The sequence below is a fragment of the Passer montanus genome, unplaced genomic scaffold, assembly GCF_014805655.1.
Source record: "Passer montanus isolate IOZ18808 unplaced genomic scaffold, ASM1480565v1 scaffold45, whole genome shotgun sequence".
Classification (NCBI taxonomy): Eukaryota; Metazoa; Chordata; class Aves; order Passeriformes; family Passeridae; genus Passer; species Passer montanus.
Window position 1 is genome coordinate 9,916,535 of NW_024369373.1, and position 23,087 is coordinate 9,939,621.

Genomic DNA, 23,087 nt, shown 5'->3' on the forward strand with positions numbered 1-23,087 from the left:
TTCCAAATTCAGCCCAGTCTAATAGTGGCTGAAAGCTATTATCCAACAGGTGGCCAATGTTGAATGAAACAGGGATTTCACTTCCAGTTTCTGTTAAGTGCCTGCAACACACAACTGGCAGTTTGAGCAGACAGGTCAAGGCCTGGCTCTCCAAGCTGTGACCGAGGTGTTCTGCAGGGCAGGACAGTGGCTTACACCTGTTTTGTGGCAAAGGACTTCATTTAACCAGTGCTGTTAAATAGGAACCATGAGTGAGCTTGTGTTTTTAAAAGAAAGATGAAGACTTACAAGGCTTTTGCCTGATTAATCCCAGCAATGGGAGATATGTCTAGTGTGTTTACACTATATAAATCATTATTATATCAAATTAAACTCGAAACAACTCTTAAATTTTGTTTGAAGCTAGTAGCTGTAGGACCTTGCCATCTGATACAGCTCTGCTATCATGGTTTATGGAGCAAATGACTAAGTTATGAAATTTTACTAGATGAACCTCAGCAAAGTGCTTCAGGCTAGTTTGTCAACATTAGGACATCTGAGAGTATGGCTACATGGCAGGCATTCCACAGTAATGGCTCGTGTCAACACTTCTACTGGGGTAAATAAAGGCATAAGCTGCCTCAAATTACCTTGTATTTACTGTGGGGTATAGGGGAATGCAGACAGAACTCCATGGAGCAGCCAGTATTGGTGTGTCCACCATCTCACTCATGCAGAGACCATCTGCCCAAAACTGCGACCAAACTCCCAGATCAACCTCCAAAGCACTTGATCCTTAGATCTCCCCCCTAACCAGGCACAGTTTGCTGCATGGGTAAGAGGGGATGAGGGAGCTTTACCTCTCCCAGCACCACCATTCCATTCTTTGCCTGGTTGCCAAACATCTTCAGTGTAGACAATCCATTTTAAGCCCCCTCTGACACTGGCTGTCCCCATAGGCTTAAAGGGCATGGCAAACCACTACCCAAAAGAACAGCCCCTAGGAGAAACCAAATAATTAACAACATGTGTTTTGGTACAGAAAGGTGCAGAGAACATGGCCTTCCTTTTCAAGGCACATGAAGGAAAAACCTTGGAAAAGCAGGGAACTAGATACTGTTTTCTCAGCAATATTTAGTCTAACTCAGCCTCCACCTACATTCACTTCTGCACTGAAAGAAATACACTGTGTAAACTTTATAACATTTTCTTTTCTTTATATCCTACCCAGTGTCTTCTCTCAAGAGCATTCAAAAAGCTGGAAAAGGGCAGCATCTCCTCAGGTGACTCTACAGTAGGAAGTGTCTTCTGCACCGCAAGAGTAAAATTCACAATTTCCAAAGCTGTGTTTTCATTTGTGTGTTATTGGTGACAGTGTTATTGATGACCCAGTAACAGAGAGAATAAATCCCACATTGTCAAGACTGTGACTACATATATATGCATACATTCAGGAAAAAGAAGGCAATTTTAAAACAAGTACTTCAATAATAAGTGAGTGTTACAAAATGGTATTTTTCCTCCTAAATGCATGGATAAAGGATCTTTTGCTAGTCTCTGAATTTGCCTTTCACAGCTACATCATCAAGCAATGTCTTACCCAATAAAAATATTTCTGCAGAATTTAATAACTACATCTATAGCACCTTGTCTGAGATTCAAAAGCCTTGGAAATTAAAATATGGCAAGAGCAGAATTTATGACAACTCTGTGAAGTAATGTCTATGCATACACTCCCCCTTAATGTCATGATTAATTTACTGTTAGGACTATACTGTAACAAACTTATTTTTAAGGTACTGGTTCTCCCCTGAAACAATGCCCACCCACAAAAGCCAAGCTGTTGGTCCCTGTGCCTGCTGAGCTGTTTTCTGCCTACTGAATGATGGCAACCAGAATAAAAGTCAACAATTCTCAGATGTGTTAAAAGCTTCAAGCTCTTTGCAGCACTCCCCATAAGCCATAGGCAAATGTGATACTGCAAAACGGCTTGTCATCACCCTCTTCCTGCCCTTCCCAACACATATATTCCTCATGAAGGGATCTTTTCTCTCCAACAGTACCTTTGAGATACTGAAACCTTAGTGCTCTAGTATAGGAAATAGCAGGCGAAGATGTCTGCTCTTACACAAACAATTCTATTTATGAACTGAAAACAACTTCCAGGGTTGGCATTTCCAATATATTTATTATTTCAAGGATCATTAATCTTTATAAAGGACGGAGCTCTGAGTTATAACTAACTGCTGTCAGCATAAACTGCTAAAGCCATGCCTAAAGTAACAACACTTTTATGTCGAATGGTATAATGTAAAATATATTCATTGAAAGGCAGAAAAATCCCATACATCTCAATTTTGCTGGCATAGATACACAAAATTATTCTGTATTTTAAGTAGAAGAAAGAGAAATGGACAGAGTTCAATGAACTCAACTTTGAAGACCCTTTTCTATTGACAAAGTTAAGAGATGTAAACTGCAGCTTTAACAATTCTGTGTGGAACTAAAACCTGCACCACTTTCCAATAATTATTACACATTCAAACAGACTGCTACTGCCATTCCTTTATACCCAATTTTTCCTAAGTCCCACTGTTATTCCCCATCATTTTCCTTCACAGATTTTTTTTCAGGCATCAAACAATATAGACTAAATTCTCATTCAGTCTCTACTTCAGTATTTACTGGCATGCTTACATATGGAAACAGATTGCAATAGGTATTCCAGAAAAGCTGCTCTGCAAACACTCTGTATCAAAATAAAAGTCTGCACAAGTAAGCACACTAATTACTGAGAAAGAATGAAAAGTGCTTTTCTTTCATTCTATGTCTATAACAAAGGGTCTTATCAGCTTCCCTACATAAACAAGCAGTAAATAATTTGCCCTTTCAGTCTTCTTGGTTCAACCACCCTTAGCTCTTCTGTGAACTTCTTCAAGCTTGCCCATTATGTTTTGGTTTTGGGGTTTTTTTCTGGGAACAAACAGATATTTCAATGGTGGCAGACAATCACACCAGCCTTGGACTAGCCTCAGCATCCACACTGAAGTACACCTAAGTGTGCCTCCCTACACACAGTGGTACCCACAGATCTTACAGGGCCAAGGTGAGCATTTGCAAACTCCACAAGGAACGAGGAGGAGGGCAGAGTAGCAATACTTTAGATCCATGCTAGTTTCTGAAGAAGTGATGTCCCCTGCAATACTCCAAAAGGAACAGCAGGTAATAACTCAGCCAGGGCTGTAGCCTGCACTCACTGAACGCACTCACTGAAATTTCCCACTGACTTAATGAGGGGTGCAAAAAGTCCGCAAAAGGAAAATGATTTCTCTAAAGGTCACATTCAAATGCTTCTAAATGAGTGATTACTTTCAATTCTGACCTCTTTGGTATCAATTGGAACTCGGCCTGAGAAAATGGTTTCAGGACTGTGCCCACTGGTTTGTTTGTACAGTGGCACAGGAAATATGTAAATAGATTAAATTTACAACAAAGTGCCAAGCATCTGAGATTGCTGGTTCTGCAATAGTCTCTGCTACGTGATTACAACAGCCAGAGCCTGACTCTAGGAAGTCAGCACTAAACCCCCTCTGAAAGCAGACACCCTGCAGTGGCCCATGGACTCTCCTTCCACCATCCCAGCACATCACACGTGTTCACACATTATCAGCCTCTGCTCAGAGCGAGGCCAGTCTGAAATTACATTAAGTGTCACACACCAGGCTACAGACACAATGGGTGACAGCCCAGGGGAAAGCATCTTCTGTGCCCAGCTGATTTTCCTGTTCACTTTTGGGTAAGTGATTCTCACTGCCATTCATAAATCATGTATTCTGAAGAGAATTCAGATTTAATTCCTAACCTCCCCCTCTACAAACACATCACTGACCCAGACCCAGCTTAACAGATCTGAGCAGGCAGCTTTTACCCAGTGTGAGAGTTTCTTAGTGTTCCTCTTCCCTGTTTGAAGTTCTACAAAACCAAGGATATTCATGTTTATTCATATGTTTAGTTTAACCCTTTACCACCTAACAATTAATTTCAGTTACTTGAGTAATGAAATGCATTGGGCTGTCAGACTGAAAAAAAGACAGAAAAGCTTTCCTAGAATGATAGCATGTCAGGACATTTACTTTCTTTTCTGTAAGAACATACAAGTTTTCACTTCAAGAGAATATATGAGAGAAGCATTATTTTTAATAGACAATTAATGGTACATTTTCTGCTCTACAAGACCTAGTCAAGCTGTCCTTTTTTGCCTGATTATTCAGAATTTGCCCAGTAAAAAAAAAAGGATCTGACTCCAGCAGAAAGAAATATTTTCTAAAACAAAGACATGCTGAAAAAGTGAGACTTGCACTACCAGCAGAGAACATCTCTCAAGCCACATGGGTGAATTTTAATGTTTATATCCCTGCTAACTAGACACAGGCTCAAACTAAAAACCACAAATATGGTGAAAGTCTGAAGGCAGATCTCAATTTTATAGCTCACACCCCAACTCCTCTCTTAACAATGGCTGGAAAATGCTTTTTGAAACTCCTGCAATATTTGTTCCATACACAGGAAATTAGTTTAATAGTACATCTTTGGGGATTAGCTTTGTTTAGCTGTCCAAACCTTTGATTCAAAGTCTGTAGATAGTATTGCTTTAGTTGCTACACAGAAATAGACATACTTCCTGATGGGATGCCTCCCTTGCTCACATGGTCATTCACCTTAATCCCTGTTAACTTTATAGGATGCTACAGTGCACATATCACTGGCTGCAAAGGAAGTTCTTTATACAAGTTTCTTGGCCTTCCTCTATTCACAGCACGAAAACGGTGAAGATAAATATACTGCTGAAGCATGGGAATGGGGAAGTTGGATAAAAAGTATTACATCCTTACAGAGGAATTCCTCATTTCTAGACAACATAAAGCAGCTCCTGAGGATGAATTTACTGCTTTTCTGCTTCAGCATAGTGGGCTGTATTATGACCCTGTAATCCACTGCGAGCAAGGCAGCAGCAGAGAGCTGCACTGCCCTGGAGCTGTCTGAGAGATGACTGTGATTCACTGAATCACAGTTTCCTTTCCAATTTCCACTCTGCCTCAAGTAACACAGGCAGCACTGCCTCTGCACTGTCCTCTTCCCTAAATGATTCTGCTCATGAGCTGGGCTATGCTCCACCATCTTTCCACTCAAAACCAGGCAAGTAAGGAAGTAGGAGATTTGAGGAGAAATTCTTTAAGCTCCAGAAATATCTACACACTACACATGTTTTTTGTTAGCCATCTGTACAGTGGCTATGGTAGAGCAAGGTGTGGTTATTCAGTAGATATGGTGTGCACTTGCCTCAAGTCTTAGTTTGGTGTGCTAGACAACACATGATTGCAAAGGATTCTTGGTGTTCCACACCAAATGCACACCCTGCCAGTTAGACCACCACGTGGCTTTGTTTCTCCCCCAAGACTTAGCTTCTGAAGAACGCAGCATTTAAATCAAGCTAGAGGAAAGGCAACAGCCATTAAAATAGACATACCTAACACATTTTGGGGCCTGAGGAACTGGGGGGGAAAAGAAGCATAGGGCAAATACTGAGAAAGTGGGATCTGTGGGCCATAGGTGGCAAAGAAAGCTTTCAGTATCCAAAGAGAGAGGGGAAAAAACCCTGAAAACAATAAATGTCCATATCCAACACACAGACTAAGAACCCTGACTCCAGCCAGACTGACCAAATTCTCCAAAACCACAGAGCTGCTAGATTAAAACCATCCTTACAATTCAATATTCAGAGAAATCATCCTTAAATACATAACAAAGGGGTTTGAGATACTATAAAATCCTCTTTAGAGAGGCAGAATATGCCTGAATTCTCTTCATACTTACAAGGAGTGGGGAGCAGGGAAGCTACAGACTGGGATGTGCCTGGCTGCAACATGCAGCTCTGGGGGTGTGCTCACTGCTGCCAGGCTGACAGGACAACAAGTGCCTCTTCAGCACCATATATTTAGCTGTGCTCTCTATTGTTTAAAAGAACAAATTACATTCCCAGCAGAGAATTTAGCAGGACCAACTAAAAAGCTTGGGAGTACCCATCACTAACCATCAGTCACTAACCATCAGTCACTATCAGGCCTTTTAACACGACCGTGGGTGATGCATCACAGACAGACCCAAAGGAGGAGGGAAGAGGTGTTAATTAACCTGTAAACCTGCCCCACTTTGTGCTCCAGATAGCACAAAGGCCCGCGGATGGGAGGCATAGTTCACCCTCATTATAAGGCTCTCCATTACAAAGCCAGTCCAAAGAAAAGCCCACTGCTTTGACTCACCACCCCACTTCAGTTCTTTGTAAACATTTTGACATGCATTTCACTCATGTACAAACTCTGCTGCTCCAGAGAATAACCTTCAAGAGAGGGTAATTTCATTATTCAAGCAAACACCAGAAAAACTTAATTTCCTTGCAAAGCTTCCAGTCTAACTGGTGCATCAGAGCTTGTCTTCAGTCGAATTTGAACAAACCTCATGCTGTATTTTATACCTATTCTATTTACACACATGCCAGCCATAAACTCTGTCCCTACATTCCTATTAATCTTGCCCTGACTTTATATGCATACCAAGAGCAAAGTAGAGCAAAAAGCAGGAAGTCCACATCACTTGAATGCACAAATCCTTGGACAGGCCTCCATGAGAGTGGAGATTCACCTCATACATGAAAAACACATCCCTCTCACCACCTTGTACATCCTTGTCCAAAGTCTCATCAGCATCACTGGGAAGTAAAATATCTTTTCTCTCTATATGTCAGAACTGCTTTGATTAAGAAAAACGTTTTAGAATTAGACTTCTTGAGCCACTGGATTGTAAAAAGAGCTGGACAGTTCAGAAAGGGCCCTTTCTGAAACATTTAGGAAGATTACTGTAGATCAAAAGAAACAATGTAAGAGGTTGGGCTATTTTGCAAGGAGAGATTATATAAACTTCAAGGAGAATTCAAACATTCTCTTTCATTCTGACTTTGCTCAGGAAAGTAGGTGATAAATACCTGGCTTGGTCATAAAAACATAGCAATGAATTAAGAGTACAGCTGACATTGAAGTTCTTAATGAACTATAAATATTTCTGTGATGGGGAAGGTGGAGAAAAGTGGATAAAATCAGTAGGTTCTGAGAGAAGACAAATGAGATTAAATGAGTGGCAAGTGTTCAGCTATTTTGGGTCTCTGTGAGGATATGAACAACTTTAGAAAAAATAGACACTTGAAGCTAGGATCTGGACTAGAGTGCATGGCTCCTGGATGTCACTCCTAAGGCATCAATTCAGAGTGTCAGAGACCAGGTAACACCACAGCAGTGCTGTCCATCCCTGGCCACCCACATCACAAACACCTCCCAGCTCCACATCCCAGCCGCCACACCAGTCTGCTAATCTCAGATGACTTCAAAGCCTACCTACCTTTCGACCCAGAGAGCTTAAGAGAGCTGTGTTTAACCTATTACCCCACCTCCTTAAGCACCACAGGACTGACATCCTACACATGAAAATCCCAACCACTAAGCAGAGACCCTAGGGGCAACACCAGCAGCCCAGTTAGGAGAAACCCCTCCTGTTATCAGAGCCTGTGTCTGAACCATGGACAGCTTTGACCTCGAGGGATCTTTCTGCCACACACACCTGAATATAAAACATGGTCCAGCACCATGTGCAAATGGGTAACTCTAAGAAGTGCTGCACTAGAACACGCAGCTCCCAACAGACTGAGCTACTAGAAATTTCAGTCCCAAGAAAATACAAAAAATTATTTTAAAATTGAAATAAAAGAGATTAAGGGCACAGCCCAGATTATCCCATCTGTACTGGTTGGACTTCTGATGTGCCCATTCTCACCTCTCCCCCTTAACAACCAAGTCAGTGATTTTGTTATACTGTATGCATGCAAATTGAACTAATTTCTTCAACTGTGTCCCCAATACCCTAATTTTGCCCTTTCCATCCTTTACCAAGCCTGTCTACGTAAGTTGAAGATGCACTCCCCTCCTCTGTCCACTTGTTTCTTTCACGCCTCCATTTAGAGGAGAGGTCAAGCCTTTCCTCTCACCAGCCCTCTCTCGTCTTCTTTCTTAGGAGAACATTTTCACCCAGTCTGAGGGGACTGCATTTTGCTCATTCCTGTTTGATGCATTTCTTGTGAGACAGGATCAAATGAGATTGAAGGCCCAGAAAGCCCCATGCTGTGTACCTTGCATAAAATGTACTTTCTCTTACACTAGAAAAAGGCTTACATGACATATATTTTTTATAAATATATATCTTGAAATTTTGAAAGTAGGCAAAAAGCATTATAATATCATAAGGTGGCAAGGAATACAAAAGAAGAAAAAAAAAAAACCACAGTGAATAGAATCCTTTTTTATAAAAAAAGAAAACTATGCTTAACACAAACTCCTTCATGAATTCTCTTTATACTTCCAGCGACACAAATTCACCATTCTGCTGACACTGTTGCTGACGCTACTGAAAAAGTCACCCAAGATGGCTCATTTTAAAATAAAATTTTACAAGGAGACAAAATAGGGATTTGTAATGGAACATTTCCTTCTACTTAATCACAGTATCATTACTGTGATGGTATAAAGTCCATTTGGTCTTTTAATTGATTTAATGATAGACTTATAATCTTTTGGGGACAACTCCCACAAAGACATTGAGTTAAAGGAGAAAACTCTGAAGTTACAGTTGCCCAAAACAGTCCTCCCCTAATTTACTTAATGCCAACAAACAAGAGATCCCTGCAGTAATTCTGTAGTAATAGTACTATCAATTTTAAAACTATCTCCACTCATGTCAAGTCACTGAGCAATTCTTAAGTATTTACAATCATCAGTCAAACAAGGAACCATTTCAGTTCTTTGACCTTAGAATCATGAGGTATAAACTTTCACCTTCCATAGGGAAGATATTTTTAAAATGAAGAGTGCATTTCCCAGAATAATGATGCTCTAATACTAAACAGCAGCTCAGTTATTTTGTGTTAAGAAACCAAAGCCCTTCTTACACAATTTCAAAGCAGCAGCTGTGACTTTGAAACTAGGAACTCATTCTGGCCACCTGCTTTAAAACCAGCCAAAATAAACGTGGTGGGATGGTTCCTGTTGATAGCCATGGGATGGCAGGGCAGCACAGGTTATTTGCTGCTAGGGCTTAGGTCCCAGACATCACTGACTTCTCCAGGGTTTCATCTGGATGAAGACCTTGGGATCAGCTGCATCTGAAAGCAGGATTAATTATTAAGTGCTAGTTTGCAGTACTGTTACTCAAGAGGAGCAAACCTTCACTGCACAGCTGAGATACATTGTTCACGGCATGCCATTCACAGTGTGATGTTTTACTCCCACAGCAGATGATACTTCCTAATCCCTTGCCAAACAGAAAGTATTATGGTCTGGCTTGCAAGGTATTGGTTTCTTTGAAGAAAGAGTTTGTTTTGCTGCTGTGTTTTTTGGGTTTTTTTGTTGGGGGTTTTTAATAACTCAAACCCATCTATAATAGCAGTTACAGTAAACTAAGAATTATTACTTTGAAACTTCAAACTAACCTACTCCTTCTAGCCTTACTAAGTGCAAACAATATTGCCAAAAATAGTGTCCACCAGTGCAACTTAAGTGAACACTAACTAAACCTTCCCAGATCCACAACCACACCTAATGTAGCAGAGTGTAGCTCAGAAGATATTTTAGGGCCTAATCCTGCTCTCAGCAGAATTAACAGAGAGTTACTGAACTTCAACAGCAAAAGGATTTGGCCTACAAAATCTCAGCCATTTCTAATTCTCACTGCTAAAAAGCAAATGTAGCCCCCCTCAAAAAACTCCACTACAAAGTACTACAGAAGAAAAAGAAACCTTTAATATTTAAAGACATACAAACATGTTCCTAAAAGTTTAATTTAATATAACATTGTTAAAGAAGGAGAGAAGAAAAGAAAAAAAATTAGGTCACTCCCAATTGTCCTAAATTCTTTCTGCTTTCTACTGCTCCTTGCCTTGCTTTACCCCCTTGCACACTCCTTGTGCCAAGGCACATTTTGGACAAAGCAGCCACTGTAACACTCCCAGTGCCCAGGTGGGAACACGCTCTTCTCCTTATGGCCAGCAAAGGACACACACTTTGATCTTCAATGAAAATACTCCGGATGGTGCAACTCAAAAGGCTGCTGCAAGTTTATTTCTTTTTTTTCCCCCTATAAATTATCCCTGCTTTTGATATCTATTCTTGCTCTTGAAAAAAAATTAAAAATACACATATCAAGTTAGGATGAAAACTGCCCACACGACAAGTTTGTGTTTACAAGCTTAAGAGCAAGTTTCACTTGAACACAGGTCAATGCCTCTTTAAGAAAACATCACATACCAAAAAAATCACACATGGTTAGAACACATCATGAGCAGAGAGGAATTGTGGACTCAGTCTGTGAGGCACCGAGCCAGCCTGAGAAGCCCTTTGAAGTTAGAAAAACATCCTCTGGTCAGAGCACATTTGTGAAACCGTGGGACAGGCGCTTTAAACAACATTCACTCCGAGATCACCTGCGGTGTGCCAGTGGATTGGCGCCTGGGTAACTTCAACAACGTAACCCTTTGTATTCCACCAAAATCACTCACTCCAAAATCTCTCCTATCAACAGCACAGTCACAAAACGGCGTGGCAAAGCCATGTACCTTTCCCCCTCCGTACAGCACAGGCAGGCAGTTCCAGCAGACACGTGAAGTTTGGGGAAACCCAGCCAGTAGCAGACCTTGGTCAGCAGAAGAAAAGCCCCTGTCCCTGGCCACAGCAGTGCTGACACACAGGGAAGGCATCACCCTGCAAGAAGGGCCACTGCAAAGCTGCACACACACAAACAGAGTCAGGAATGCAGGCAGGCATCACACAGAATGCTGCTCATCACCCTTGGCAGGAGAAGGAAGATCCTTGGCTGTGCAAGGCCAAGTCCAGGTAACACAAGGGGCTTTTTCCTCTCCTACCTACACACAGGTAACACTGAACATCAGAAGACTTTTCTAGCAAAGTTAGCTCCCTCTGCCCAGCTCTGCCATCAGCACCCAGCCCGCTAGCACCAGTGAGCTGTGCCAGCCCCATTTAAAGCACATCCACCCCCTGATCTGGCACTCTCTCAGGCTGGAGTGCCTCTCAGAAGTTTCTAACTGAAGGCAGCAGTGGCTGCCCAGTGCTCACTGCTGGATACTGGGATTGATGTGCAGTAGCAGATGAGCTCGACTAGAGCCCATGTCAGTTGAGACTGTGGAAGGGGCAAGCCTCACCCTGCCTTTGGATAGAGTTCCTGCTGGTATTAGGAGACACTCAGACTGCACACCAGGCCAGGACTCTTCCCTTTCTTAAAACATACCCCTAAAGGCACATCATTAGCATTTCTCTCATCTAACCATTCTGCACTTCTGTGTTTGACAAGCTTTCCTACTTTCCCCAGTGGTGGTGAAATTCTCCTCATTTTTGAGGAGACAGGACTGCCAGTGTTACCATCAGAAACACATGAGGAGGGTCAGATTACTCTTGCAGAGCTAATAAGGGACCCCACAGCCTTTCTGCTTCTCCCACAGGACATTACCCATTGTCTGTTATTCAATTACTGACAAATCTAGGGGGCTTCCCACTGCAGGGCCTTTGGTTTCTGTCTTTCCAGAATGGGAAAAATCAGAGGTGGCCATAGATTAAGGACTGATTGTTTTAGCAGAGGTTTGTTCTGTATTTGAACACATGTAGGTTTAATGAATAAGCACAAACACCTGCATGCTGCAGTCTAGCTGGTCCCTCCTGAATAGCAGCAAATGTCCAAGGACACAGAGCTGCTTCACTGTGCCTTACTTCTGAATTTCAGTAGAGTTCTCACAACTATTTTTTTTCCTAAATGGCATTTAAAAAAAAAAAAAATCAAACACTCATCTGGAAAAGAGTGCCATGGTAAGGCTGATGACCAAATTCCAGTGAAGTCTATATAGCATCAATGAATACAATACTTCCTTTCCAAATGCTAGAGGTTTTTCTTTCTTTTCTGTTACACATCACCACATTGCAGCCTGAGAGCAACTGTCTTTAAAGTAAAGCCCTGTACAATAGCTTACACAGGAAGAGATCTCATTTACTTCTTTTTGCTGTACATTAGTCCAGAGTTAAAGATTTTGTGTGCTTCCTATTAGTCATAAATAAATGATTGAAAACACCCTTAGAGTAGAAGGAAAAAAAAAAGATACTGTGGTTCAATACGTTAACAAACCAACCTAATTAGATAAAAAAACACCTTCATACAATAAAAATGTGGCATTTTAATGGGTATTAAGGAGTGCTGTGGGAATAGCCTCTTTCAAAACATGCTTTTTAAACCTATCTGGAAAATTACATTGCTAATTACAAATGGGAATTTAAGTGGCAGTACAGCTGGGAAAAACTTTTGTGAACCTGTCATAAAATGATCAGATAAACTGCATCTGCAGGGGAAAACACACTGCCATTATACCAGCAATGTAGCTGCCAGATTAAAAGAATATTAGTCTCTTGAACCTTCCCTTGTCTTCCACTGATGTGGCACAGAACCCAATACAAAACCACTAAAACCAATGAGAAGCTTCCCCTCTATTACAGCACGACTTTTGCATCAAAGCATCACAGAAATAATGTAGAATTTTTAAAATTTATAGAAACAGTCTTACCTAACTGAGCTAGTTAAAAATACACATTTAAATGTAATTTATGTATGGTATTTGAAAAAACTCATTTTACATATATATCCACATCAGGAACAAGACCTTGCACATAAGCTTTGCATAAATAAAAGTGGCTTTAACTGAGATAACCTATGAAGTTTATCCTCAAAATAAAATTAAATATTCAGGATGGCTAAATGAGGCACAGTTTTTCCATGGGAAAAAATATCAAAGTATTATTTATTTTCCTGTAGGTACTTGTTTTGAAAAGCCTTTCCTCCCCACCTGGCCTTCTGCTAAAAGCCACAATCTACATTTAAACAGTGTGTACACTTTAGAAAATTATCAACCATCTTTTTTTACAGCAGGAGCTTATGAAATTATTTGATCCACTTTTCATATAGAAAGTCTATGGCTGACCATAAATAGGCAGGCTCCCAGTATAAACTTACCAGGAGTACATCAAAGACCTTCCTCTAGGATCAGACGATTGATTTCTTCAATGCTTTTTAGAATTTCTTCCAGGATATTTTGGGTTATTGCCTTAGACCTTTGCTCAGCTGGAATGACAGATATTCTGTTTGCTAGACTGTGATGTTCTCTCTTTCCAGGGGAATGAGTGTCCGTAGTGTATACACACGTACGCTACACGAACAGAGAGAGACTTGGAAAGTTCACAGACAGAATTATTATTTATTGTTTCAAAAAGATTAGTTTATTACAGAAACACTGATACAGGCTTAACCGCAGCATCTTACACAATACAGAGACTGCTTGTCATTCTGTGAGCTCAGGGCTGGGACACTGCTCAGAGAAAACCCCCACTCCCCCAAACAGGCATTTGTTCTTCCTATTCACACAACACACAAGGCTCAGCCTTACAGCTACCACCCTCTTTACCTAACTCTCTTGAAACTAACTGTCCTGGAAGTATGAAAGATTTTTAAGATAGGACAAGAAGCAGCTTAGTCCTTACCTACCACTATCAAATCTTTGGGGAATCAGACAGCAAACTATCTCCGAGGGCAATGTGACACACTACCCACCGTTCTCCTTCCTCCCCCAAGACAAATCTGTCACCTCCGTACCACTCATCATTCGCATCAGAGTGTGGATCAAAAGATCCGAGGCTGCTCCCAAATCCCATTTCTCCTGCAAGACGGTACTTTGTTCTGTCACTTCCCTACTGAGTCTATCCCCTTATTTTATGCCTCACAGCATGTGTGGCTGCACCCCAAGATCAAACACCCATGCATGATTTTCTTTCACAGATCTTGAATCACAATGTTATACTTTAATAGGAACCTCAATATACTTAATCCCTTTAAAGCTGCCACAGTAATGCCCCCAAATGCATTAAATTCCACCCTAATCACAAAATACAAAGTATTTCTCTGGATGGACAGTGCACAGACTGTTCTGACCACATGCCAATCCACCTCTGAGCTAAAGCAACATACACTGCCTGCTTTTGTTAGCCAGAAGTCAAAGGATACATGGCTGAAAATTCTAGGCACCTTAAATGTCCTATGCTGCAAATTTTGCTCAAAACATAACTGAACATTTAAGGGAGGATCTCAGATTCTCAAGGCATTCTCACTGCAAATGACACAAGAAAAGAGAGCCACTGAGTCTGCATTTAAATCCAAACACACTCAAACTGAAAGTAAGGTTGGTAGATGTCCCCTTTCAAGATGTAATCAAGACATCCACACCCCATCAGTCAACTCAATGAGTTTCAGAGTCCACTGCATTCTCAGACTAAGGAGGGTTATTGGACAAAATTACCAAATTATTGGAGCATTGACAAAAAGCAGAAGAACTGCATGCCTGATACCTGGTTCACAAGTATTAAACTTTATTAACAATAGCCCTAGGTTTAGGCAATAACCACTTTTCATGTATGTTTGGCAGGGACCTTGGTTTGAACTAAGGAACCACAGGATCCTCTGCTCCCCCTGCTGAGGGGTTGGTGTCTGCTGGGACCCTTTAAGTGTATTTTTACAGGGCTCTTCTTGGCCATTGAGGAGCTTCTCAGGCACTGATGGCATTTCAGTCTCCTGTGGCCACTGTCTGGTCATCAGAGGAGCAAAAATATTTATACCACCAGAAGTTGTACAGACCAAAACAATCCTTTATTGCCCTATAATGTACAATAGGCAAAAAGCCACAGAATTGCAGAGTGGTTCAGATTGGAAGGGACCACATCAGTCCAAGCTCCCTGCTCCAGCAGGGCCATCCCAGGGCACAGGCCACAGGATTGTGTCCAGAAGGTTCTTGAATCTCTCCAGTGAGGGGAGACTCTACAGCCTCTTGGACAACCTCTTCCAGTGCTTGGTCACTGCACTAGAAGGAAACTCTTCCTCATGCTCAGGTGGAAATTTCTGTGCATCAGCTTACTCCAGTTGTTTCTTCTCCTATTACTTAGCACTACCAAGCAGAGCCTGACTTCAGCCTGTTGACACCCTCCCTCCAGATACTGACAGACATTGATGAGGGCCCCTCTCAGCACCTTTTCTACAGTGCTACAGGACTTCTAAAGTGCTACAGGACCTCCCCAAAAGACACTGCAGCACTCTGTTCCTTAAACAATTCGATTCTGTATGGCTAAAGCACAAGGATTCCTGATGGACGATGGGCACCTACCAGGTGATGGGAGACAAAGAGATAAGGGGATCCAGTTGAACACTTGCTTACAGACATAAGGCTGCTGGAAAGCCAAGTCCCATGGCAAGCCAATGGATCACCTTATTAAACAGTGGACATCAGGTTACATGGCAGCAAAAAACAGCCATATTGCTCTGATGACAGTAAATCCAGAAGACTACAGAAAGGGAATGCCCTGTACAAGAGCACCCCTTGCAGAGACACCAGGAGAGCAGTGGTTGAAGGTACACAAATCACTTCCCCTTTCTCTTAGCTTACATTATCTTTCACCACAGCTAACATCACTGGCCTTCCACCACTGCAACAGAAATGTCATGAGATACTGCAATACAAACACGTTTTGCTGGCTCAAAAATCAGACACAGTGAAGATTTTGCATTTGGAACTTTGTTAGTAATTCTTGAATGCAATACAGTCCAACTCAGTCTCCCATAGCTGTAGGAGTAAATACAGGCTTGGTTTTGCTGCCAGTGTTGGCAGATACGACTAAATAAATTCACAGAGAATGTATATTTGACCTTTCCTTCACATTAATTTTTTTAACTAAAATTTTACCTCATTTTCCATGAAAAGATTTCAAACTATGTGATATTTATAGATAACTCACTAGTATTCAAAGTAACTGGTATATGAAGAAAAAGTAGTTCCATTAAAAAAAAAGAAAAAAACAAAAACCAAAATAACAACTTCAAGTATTTTGTATGTCTGAACATCTACCATTTGCTTTCCAACCAGGGTTTGATGCTGACATTCACGAAGCAAAATCTGTCTGCAAGGATTTCTATAAAGGCCAACATCTGCAGCACTGGGAGCAATGTTCCATTCTGATTTAAATATCATCTCCGAACAATTATTTCCCCAACTTTGGAAAAACTAACTCCTACAAAGTTTCAGTACTCAAGAGACTTCTCTTTCCTCTGTTCATAACTCAACTCAAAAGAAACCATAAAAGTCAACTGAGATCTTCTTCTGAAGGGTGCATACAAATAGCTACTTACTGAGCTCCTCCTGGGTCTTATTACAGATCCCAAACCTACAGAAAGCCCTTCTGTTAATGAATGCTGCTGTAAAGAACATTCCTGTATGTCGACAATCATGTGCTATAAACATCCCATTTTTGTTATAACTGAAGTTTTAGTGTGAAGTCTGGACTGCACTATTTACATTTAAGACATTAAAGAATATAACACATTGCTGTTACTTTTCATCCTGGATTACAGAAGAGAATACACTCCATAACCAAGGCCTTCTCATTTAGAAGAATTAAGGTTTCACTAAGCCAACAGGGACTACCAGGCGCCCACAAGACACAGATGAGGACTTGACCCAGCTACTACAGAGAATACGTTTTCTTCTTACAAACATCAACCTAAGTAACTGCACTTTGGCGGGGGTGGGAGAAAGTGGGTTGTTAGAGATCAAAAAAACAAGTTCCTTTAATGAGATTGTTTGCAGAAACTTCATGGGCCATTCGGCTTTCCAATCAACATGCCAAATTAAAAGTGCACCACATTAAATCTGAAACACCTATAAAACAAGCCCTGATGAAATACAGACAGTCTTCCATCTACCTCCTCCATATGGCTCAAGCAAAATCAACTTTTAATTTCATAACACAAAATATTTAATTTATGCTTTTCTTCATATGTCAATTTAACCTCTGGCACATAGCTTTGAAACTATATAAGGATGCCTAACACTTTCCATATGGCAACTGAATTGTGGCTTTTAATTGCACCAACTGGTATCATTCAAGGATAATTCCCTTGGAATCCAGCTTTCTGCTACAGTATTGGCCAATTCACTAATCTCATCACCATGGCACTAATACTTTCAGAGACTCTTTGATTGTTAATATTCATATTATAATTTTCCCAAACCAGAGCTGTCAAGATATACTATGTACACCACTAATTAAATTATCTTGGTTTGTTGGCACCAAATTTCAACACTAAATAAGATTCTGCTTTTCTCTCTCTCTCAATACAAAGTTTGGTAATTTTATTTTAAATGCCATAGACAATATTTTTATGTACTAAAATACTTTCTAGTCATACCAATATCGAGAACTGCTGAGGCTGTTGTTCATTTAAATATTCAGAGTCAATAAAAATAATTATTTATATAGTACTGACATTAATGGACTTGGAAATATTTCACTTAAAAAGATCACTTCAAGCAATCACACAAGATAACATCCAAGGAAACTCTCATTGCTCTTGTCACCATACCAGTAAGAAGGCAGTCTTTCAAATGTCACTTTACCCATGAAATGACCCCAAAGTAGTGCTACAATTAAATCTTGCATTTCAACAGCCTTTAAGCCATACTATGTACATAACACTAAAAAAGTCTCATTTCTGTTTATTATTTTCATTTTGGATTAATGACCTACCCAGCTGTATCTTCTGTAAGGTGATGTATTTTTAATATGCACACACACACACACACTATTTAACAGTGGGGGACTGGGAAGGGCTTCTTTTTTAATTTAAGATTGATCATACTAGAGGAGCAGTGAAGTTGACACTGGTGTTGTCTCCTCTCAGCCATGCAAGGAATGCCCATTAATGTCACTGGCAGTTACAGGCACAGAACAAATGGAGAGCAAGCCCCACCTCTGAAGGACTGATGCGCCTCAGAATTTCATACTGTGTTAGTCCCAAACCAGATACTCAACTCTAATTAATATCAATTAGGGTTGAACATGAGGAGCATAGTACCAACGAGCCCAGTGGAAGTTGCAAGCTGAAGTCATTTCTATTTTACCTAAAATGATTACCTACAATGTGGCTCACTGAGAGCTGGTTTGAAATTTAATTAAAAATAGGATATTTTTTCCATTCCCAAGCACAGATGTCAATGAGACGCACAAGAATCTAGTAAAATTTCTTATGGCTTTGAAGATAAAAGTAAATGGAACTAAGCAAATGTCATATTTAATATTCCCCCCCTCTAGCATAGAACCATTTCTCAGTTAAATAAATAAATACATGAATATTTGCAAACAATGTTGATTTCCAAAAATAGTTTGTAAAAGTAAACACACTGAATAAATTTAAGCTTAAGAATTATACAGGATAATCCACAGTATCAGAAAAACCTTTCTGGATACAAGTTAACTCGTTCATAAAGCAGCAAAAGAAGTGTATTCAGTTGCTAGCAGATTTACAGCCTCAGTGGTTTCAATTAGCTTTGAAACCAGAAGATGACTCTGGACCTCATACTTTTCATGGAGGCAACAGAATTCCTTTTCTCTTTAATCCTTGACGATGTGGAAGCTGCGGGCAGCCCTGGCCCGCGGAGTCATTGAAACCCTTGGAGCAGAGCAGCCCCTGCTGGGCGGGTGGCAATGGTTTAAGGAGCTCGGAGCTCTCCCCCAGCACAGCTCACACAGCACAGCTCGCCCCGGACACGCTCCCCGCCCGGCCCACGCCTCACCCAACCATGCACCAGCAGAGCCCTCGCACAAGGCTTCTGCAACAGCTGGACACTAAGTACTGTTCTTTCAGTGAACTGGAGGGGAGAGACAGACGGACAGGACACGACAGGGACAACACATCAGCTGAGGGAAGTCTTCTCTAATTGAGAAATTCTCAAAACTTCTGCTCAGAAGGAAAGCGGTCCTATAATGGAACTCTCCTTGAGTGAAGTGATGTAAAGACCTCCCCTCCACAACAATTGTAAATTCAATCATTCTAGAGAGGACTAGAAATGAAACTTTACTGCTTTCGTGTATTAGTCACTCATTCCTCTTGTAAAACACTGGATGAATCCCCTGAACTTCAGTGTCATCTCCCCTGGATGACTAACTTTAGCAGAACAATTCACTGTCTGTTCTTGAGAGAAACAGCCTTCCAACTACAACCAATACAGGATTTTTGGCTTGTAGACAGTAAAATAAATCAAAGTGTACTATCACATCCAAGTTTTGATTAAAATTATTCAAATTTTGAATGTTCAGTCTTGGGCGTTCTTCAGGCTAGGTGCTCTCCTCTCCCATCAACAGGTCTTTGGAAGTAAACTGAATTTCACCAAACAGGCCCTACATACTAACAAAATCATCATCAACAAAGCGCTGATTAAGGATTCCTACTAGGAAAATTATTTCTAGGACCATTGTTTTTTTAACACAGCTGTATGCTTCTGTGAATGCAGACATTTACACGAGTGTTTGATCTAGCTCTTTCTGCCATAAGTCACAAACACAGTAACTTGGGATCTATTTTGGGGCAAAAAACCTACATTTTACTGAGAAGTCACAGTTTCAGCTGTGACACAATAAAACTGTACCATTCCACAGAGCCTTGTAAGCTTATTGAATATTTTAGGATGAATTTTGCAGCAGTAAGGAGAAGATCCAAGCACGGTAAGGTAAATTCAAGTGCAACACTAGTGCACTATTGGGGACTACTGCATTGTCCCACACAACCCCGTGACTAACCATTAGCAGAAGAAACTACTATTTCTACATCTTGAGGAGACCAAAGAACCAAGAGGTTAGGCTACAATTCCCTTTGTATCTTGGTATAATTATACAAGAGATCAAAGAGATCTCAGAAGAGAAGCAGCCATGCAGTCTCAGTTATGGAGTCAATAGCTGTGACTCCGTAATCCTTGTCAAAATGACTGTACATATGGCACATCTGGTTCCAATGTAGGATTAGAAATGCATCCTTCCATATTCCAAAAGTTCATATTTTAAAGGAACTTTAATGTAGCTGTCACAGTGTGCCTGTGACAGGATGACAATTAAACTAAATCAACAAGCAGGCTACACATGCACACAGATACTACCAAATACATTAGGCAATAAACTGCAAATATTTTTGAACATTCAGAAACATATAAGGATGACAGTAAAAGGTCTCATGGGAACAGTGCTTTTAAACACAGTTAAACCTATTTACAGTTTTATAATGTACTAAAACTGTAGACTAATATTTAGCTAATGGCTTGCTAATTGCTGAGCCATCAAGAGGAGGACTTTCTCTCCAGTAAGAGGGGAAATACTGTTCTACTGTCATTCCAGTTGAGCAGACCTCAAACTGCCAACTGAAGAGGGTTGTGAATAGAAAGGACTTTTGACAAAAGATATTTTCTTCTTTTCAGAAAGCAAATCATCTTTGTGGAAGAAAATACATTTCACAAACTGAAGTCGGAGTTTTCACCTTTAACTCTTGTATATTAAATCTATGTTTAGTTTAGCGAGTTGAGCTTCTTTTCTAGAAAACATACATGTGAAAGGTAGAACATAAGTAAAAACCAAGATTTACAAAAACTGGGATAATTAGAAAATAATTAAAAACAGGTGTTACTCATTGCATCTGTATCATGGTACATACTATTATTAATGAGAACTTCTTTCTTTGAACATATTGTTTCCTAGTAAAGTACAATAAATATCACTTCACACCTGCAAGTTGAAGGTGATGATGTTCATCAGTTACAACAGATCAATATCTTTACTTCTAGTGACTCTCACACAATTTATGCTCCTCAAAATACAATACTGGTGGAACATGAAATGTCATTATTAGCTTTCCCCATACCACACATGTTGTATTCACTTACACATCCCACCTAAAATGAAGCATTCTCGACTTGCAAGTGAATTTTTCCTGAGACACAAGAAGTCCAGGCTTCTGACAATACAACTGGTAGCTAACAAAGCAAAGAGCCTGCAGGAGGTTTGGTAGCCCTGGCTCTGTTTGTGCTTTCAAAGCCACACTGCTTGCTGGGAAGCACAGATTCCAATCTCCCCATCTCTCAGGTTACCTTTCCAGTGATGAAACTTTCAGGGCTTGATCCAAAGTCAATGGGAGTCTTTCAGTAAACATCAATAAGCTCTGGATCACACCCTGAAACACTATGAGGACCATATCTAAGTAATGTTAAGTCTGTTTACCTCCCATCATGCCTCTTTGTTTAAAGAGACAACATTAAAAATAAATAAAAGAAAACGGCAACTGAAACGTTCCCTCCAGCCCAGCTCCACATGAAGAACTGAAGGGAAGAGAAGGGGGTGGAAAGTGACCAGTGAAACAGCCAGGACAAGGAACTGGCACAGTAACTCTGGTGGAGAAAGTCAGCCTCACGCTATTAGCAAAGAGCAAATAAATAACAATAATTCTTCGGGGACTTCGCCTTTGACTGCCAAAATGTCACAGGCAAACTTGTGCACTAATCAGGGCTCACAAGCTATCGCACACTGGCTGGGTGCTGGGCTTTCCCCAGAGATTGTTTGTTCCTGTTTGTGAAAGGTTTTGTTCTAATCGTACTGCCCAGACACCAGCAGTCAGGTTCCCTTACTCCTCTGGCTTTTGTACCCTCACCAAGTTTGCTCTGAAGCTTCTAACTTCATCAAAGGACTGAAGGAAACCACCCACGGGGCAGCGCCTCGGAGCAACATTAGGGCAAAGAAAACCTTCCTTTGCACAACCGCCCCTTGGGAGGCAAAGAGGGATGTAGAAAGAGCTTTTGCTTTTCACTATTTCAAAGGGAAGGGGCGGGGGGGCAGCGAGGAAGCTGACATACCCTGGCGCTGGAGAGCCTGCACACGGCGCGGTGCTGGCAGCCGTGCTGGAGTCCCGAGCTGCTGCCGCCGCTGCTGCTGCCCCCGGAGTATTTCTGCTTCACCATCCAGTCCTCCAGCCCTCTGCGAGCCAGAGAGGCGTTCACCGCAAAACTATCACCTAGAAAAGAGGGGACAATGCCGCCGCTGAGCCGCCCGCAGAGCCCGCCCGACCCCCGCGGCCATCCCCGCGCCCGGCCGGGGCTGGAGCCGGGACTGGCACCGCGGCTGGAGCCGGGAATGGGACTGGCACCGGGGCTGGGGCTGGGACTGGCACCGGGGCTGGCACCAGGGCTGGGGCTGGCACCGGGGCGGCCGCGCAGAGAGCAAAGCACGGCGGAAAGTTGAGGGGAGAGGGCAGGGGGCCGGGGGCAGCCGGACCGGGGGAAGGCGTTCAAAGTTACTAACAGTGAGGAGCCATCCCTACCTTCTGGACTTTCTCTGGGTTTACAAACGGCAGCTAGGCAGATCCGGAGGAAAGTGTGTGAGGGAAATAATAAAGGAACATCGTTAGACACCAGAATAAAATCACAGCAACAGACCGAGTAAAATCCGAATAAAGGGAAGGGGCTAAGGAAGTAGCAAGTGAAAGGAACTAACCATGTTTCGAATGAAGTTTCCCCATCTCTCTGCATTGATCTGCAATTACGATTCATTTGACTGTTTTCAGTAGGGTCAGGTTCGCTTGTTGTTATTTTTTGTAGATATATAAAATCCCAGCGTGTTTAGAAATCCATGTGCTCCGCTTCTCCCTGCTAACACACAAGCGAGCTCAAATCTCAGCTCCTCTCCTGCAGCACGGTCCGGCGTCCCCCTCTCCGCTCCAGCCTTCCTCCTCTCTCCTCTCTTTCCCAAAGACAGAGGCGGTTACAAAAGACCTTACTTCACCCACCGGGGAACATGATTGACACCTCATTGAGATTAGACCACTTGCAGGCAGCCTCCGCCTTCCCATTGGGCCGCGGCGGCAGATGAAAGGGGCGAGTGAGCCTTTTGGAGGCTCAAAAAGGAAAAAGGAAAAAAAAAAAAAAAAGAAGACGAAGAAGAAGAAAAAAGAAAAAGGAGCAGCAGCCGGGGCGCGTTTCACTTCCAGCCAGGCACGGGCGGCGGGGCCGGCCCCGCTCCGCGCAGCCCCGGGGGCGCCGGGCGGACTCG

The 23,087-nt window shown here is 41.7% G+C and overlaps 1 protein-coding gene across 2 annotated transcripts in view; it reads right to left on the reverse strand.

Moving 5' to 3' along the window:
• Positions 1 to 23,012, reverse strand: part of NKD1 (NKD inhibitor of WNT signaling pathway 1) — a 108,661-nt gene extending 85,649 nt beyond the window's left edge. For both annotated transcript variants that reach the window (XM_039721520.1, XM_039721519.1), the window contains exons 1-3: positions 22,533 to 23,012; positions 22,360 to 22,392; positions 21,896 to 22,053 (exon numbers count right to left, since the gene is read on the reverse strand). In XM_039721520.1, coding sequence (XP_039577454.1) covers positions 21,896 to 22,053; positions 22,360 to 22,392; positions 22,533 to 22,557 — 216 coding nt within the window. In that variant the 5' untranslated portion in view covers positions 22,558 to 23,012. The remainder of the gene's footprint in view (positions 1 to 21,895; positions 22,054 to 22,359; positions 22,393 to 22,532) is intronic.
• Positions 23,013 to 23,087: the final 75 nt, after the last annotated feature.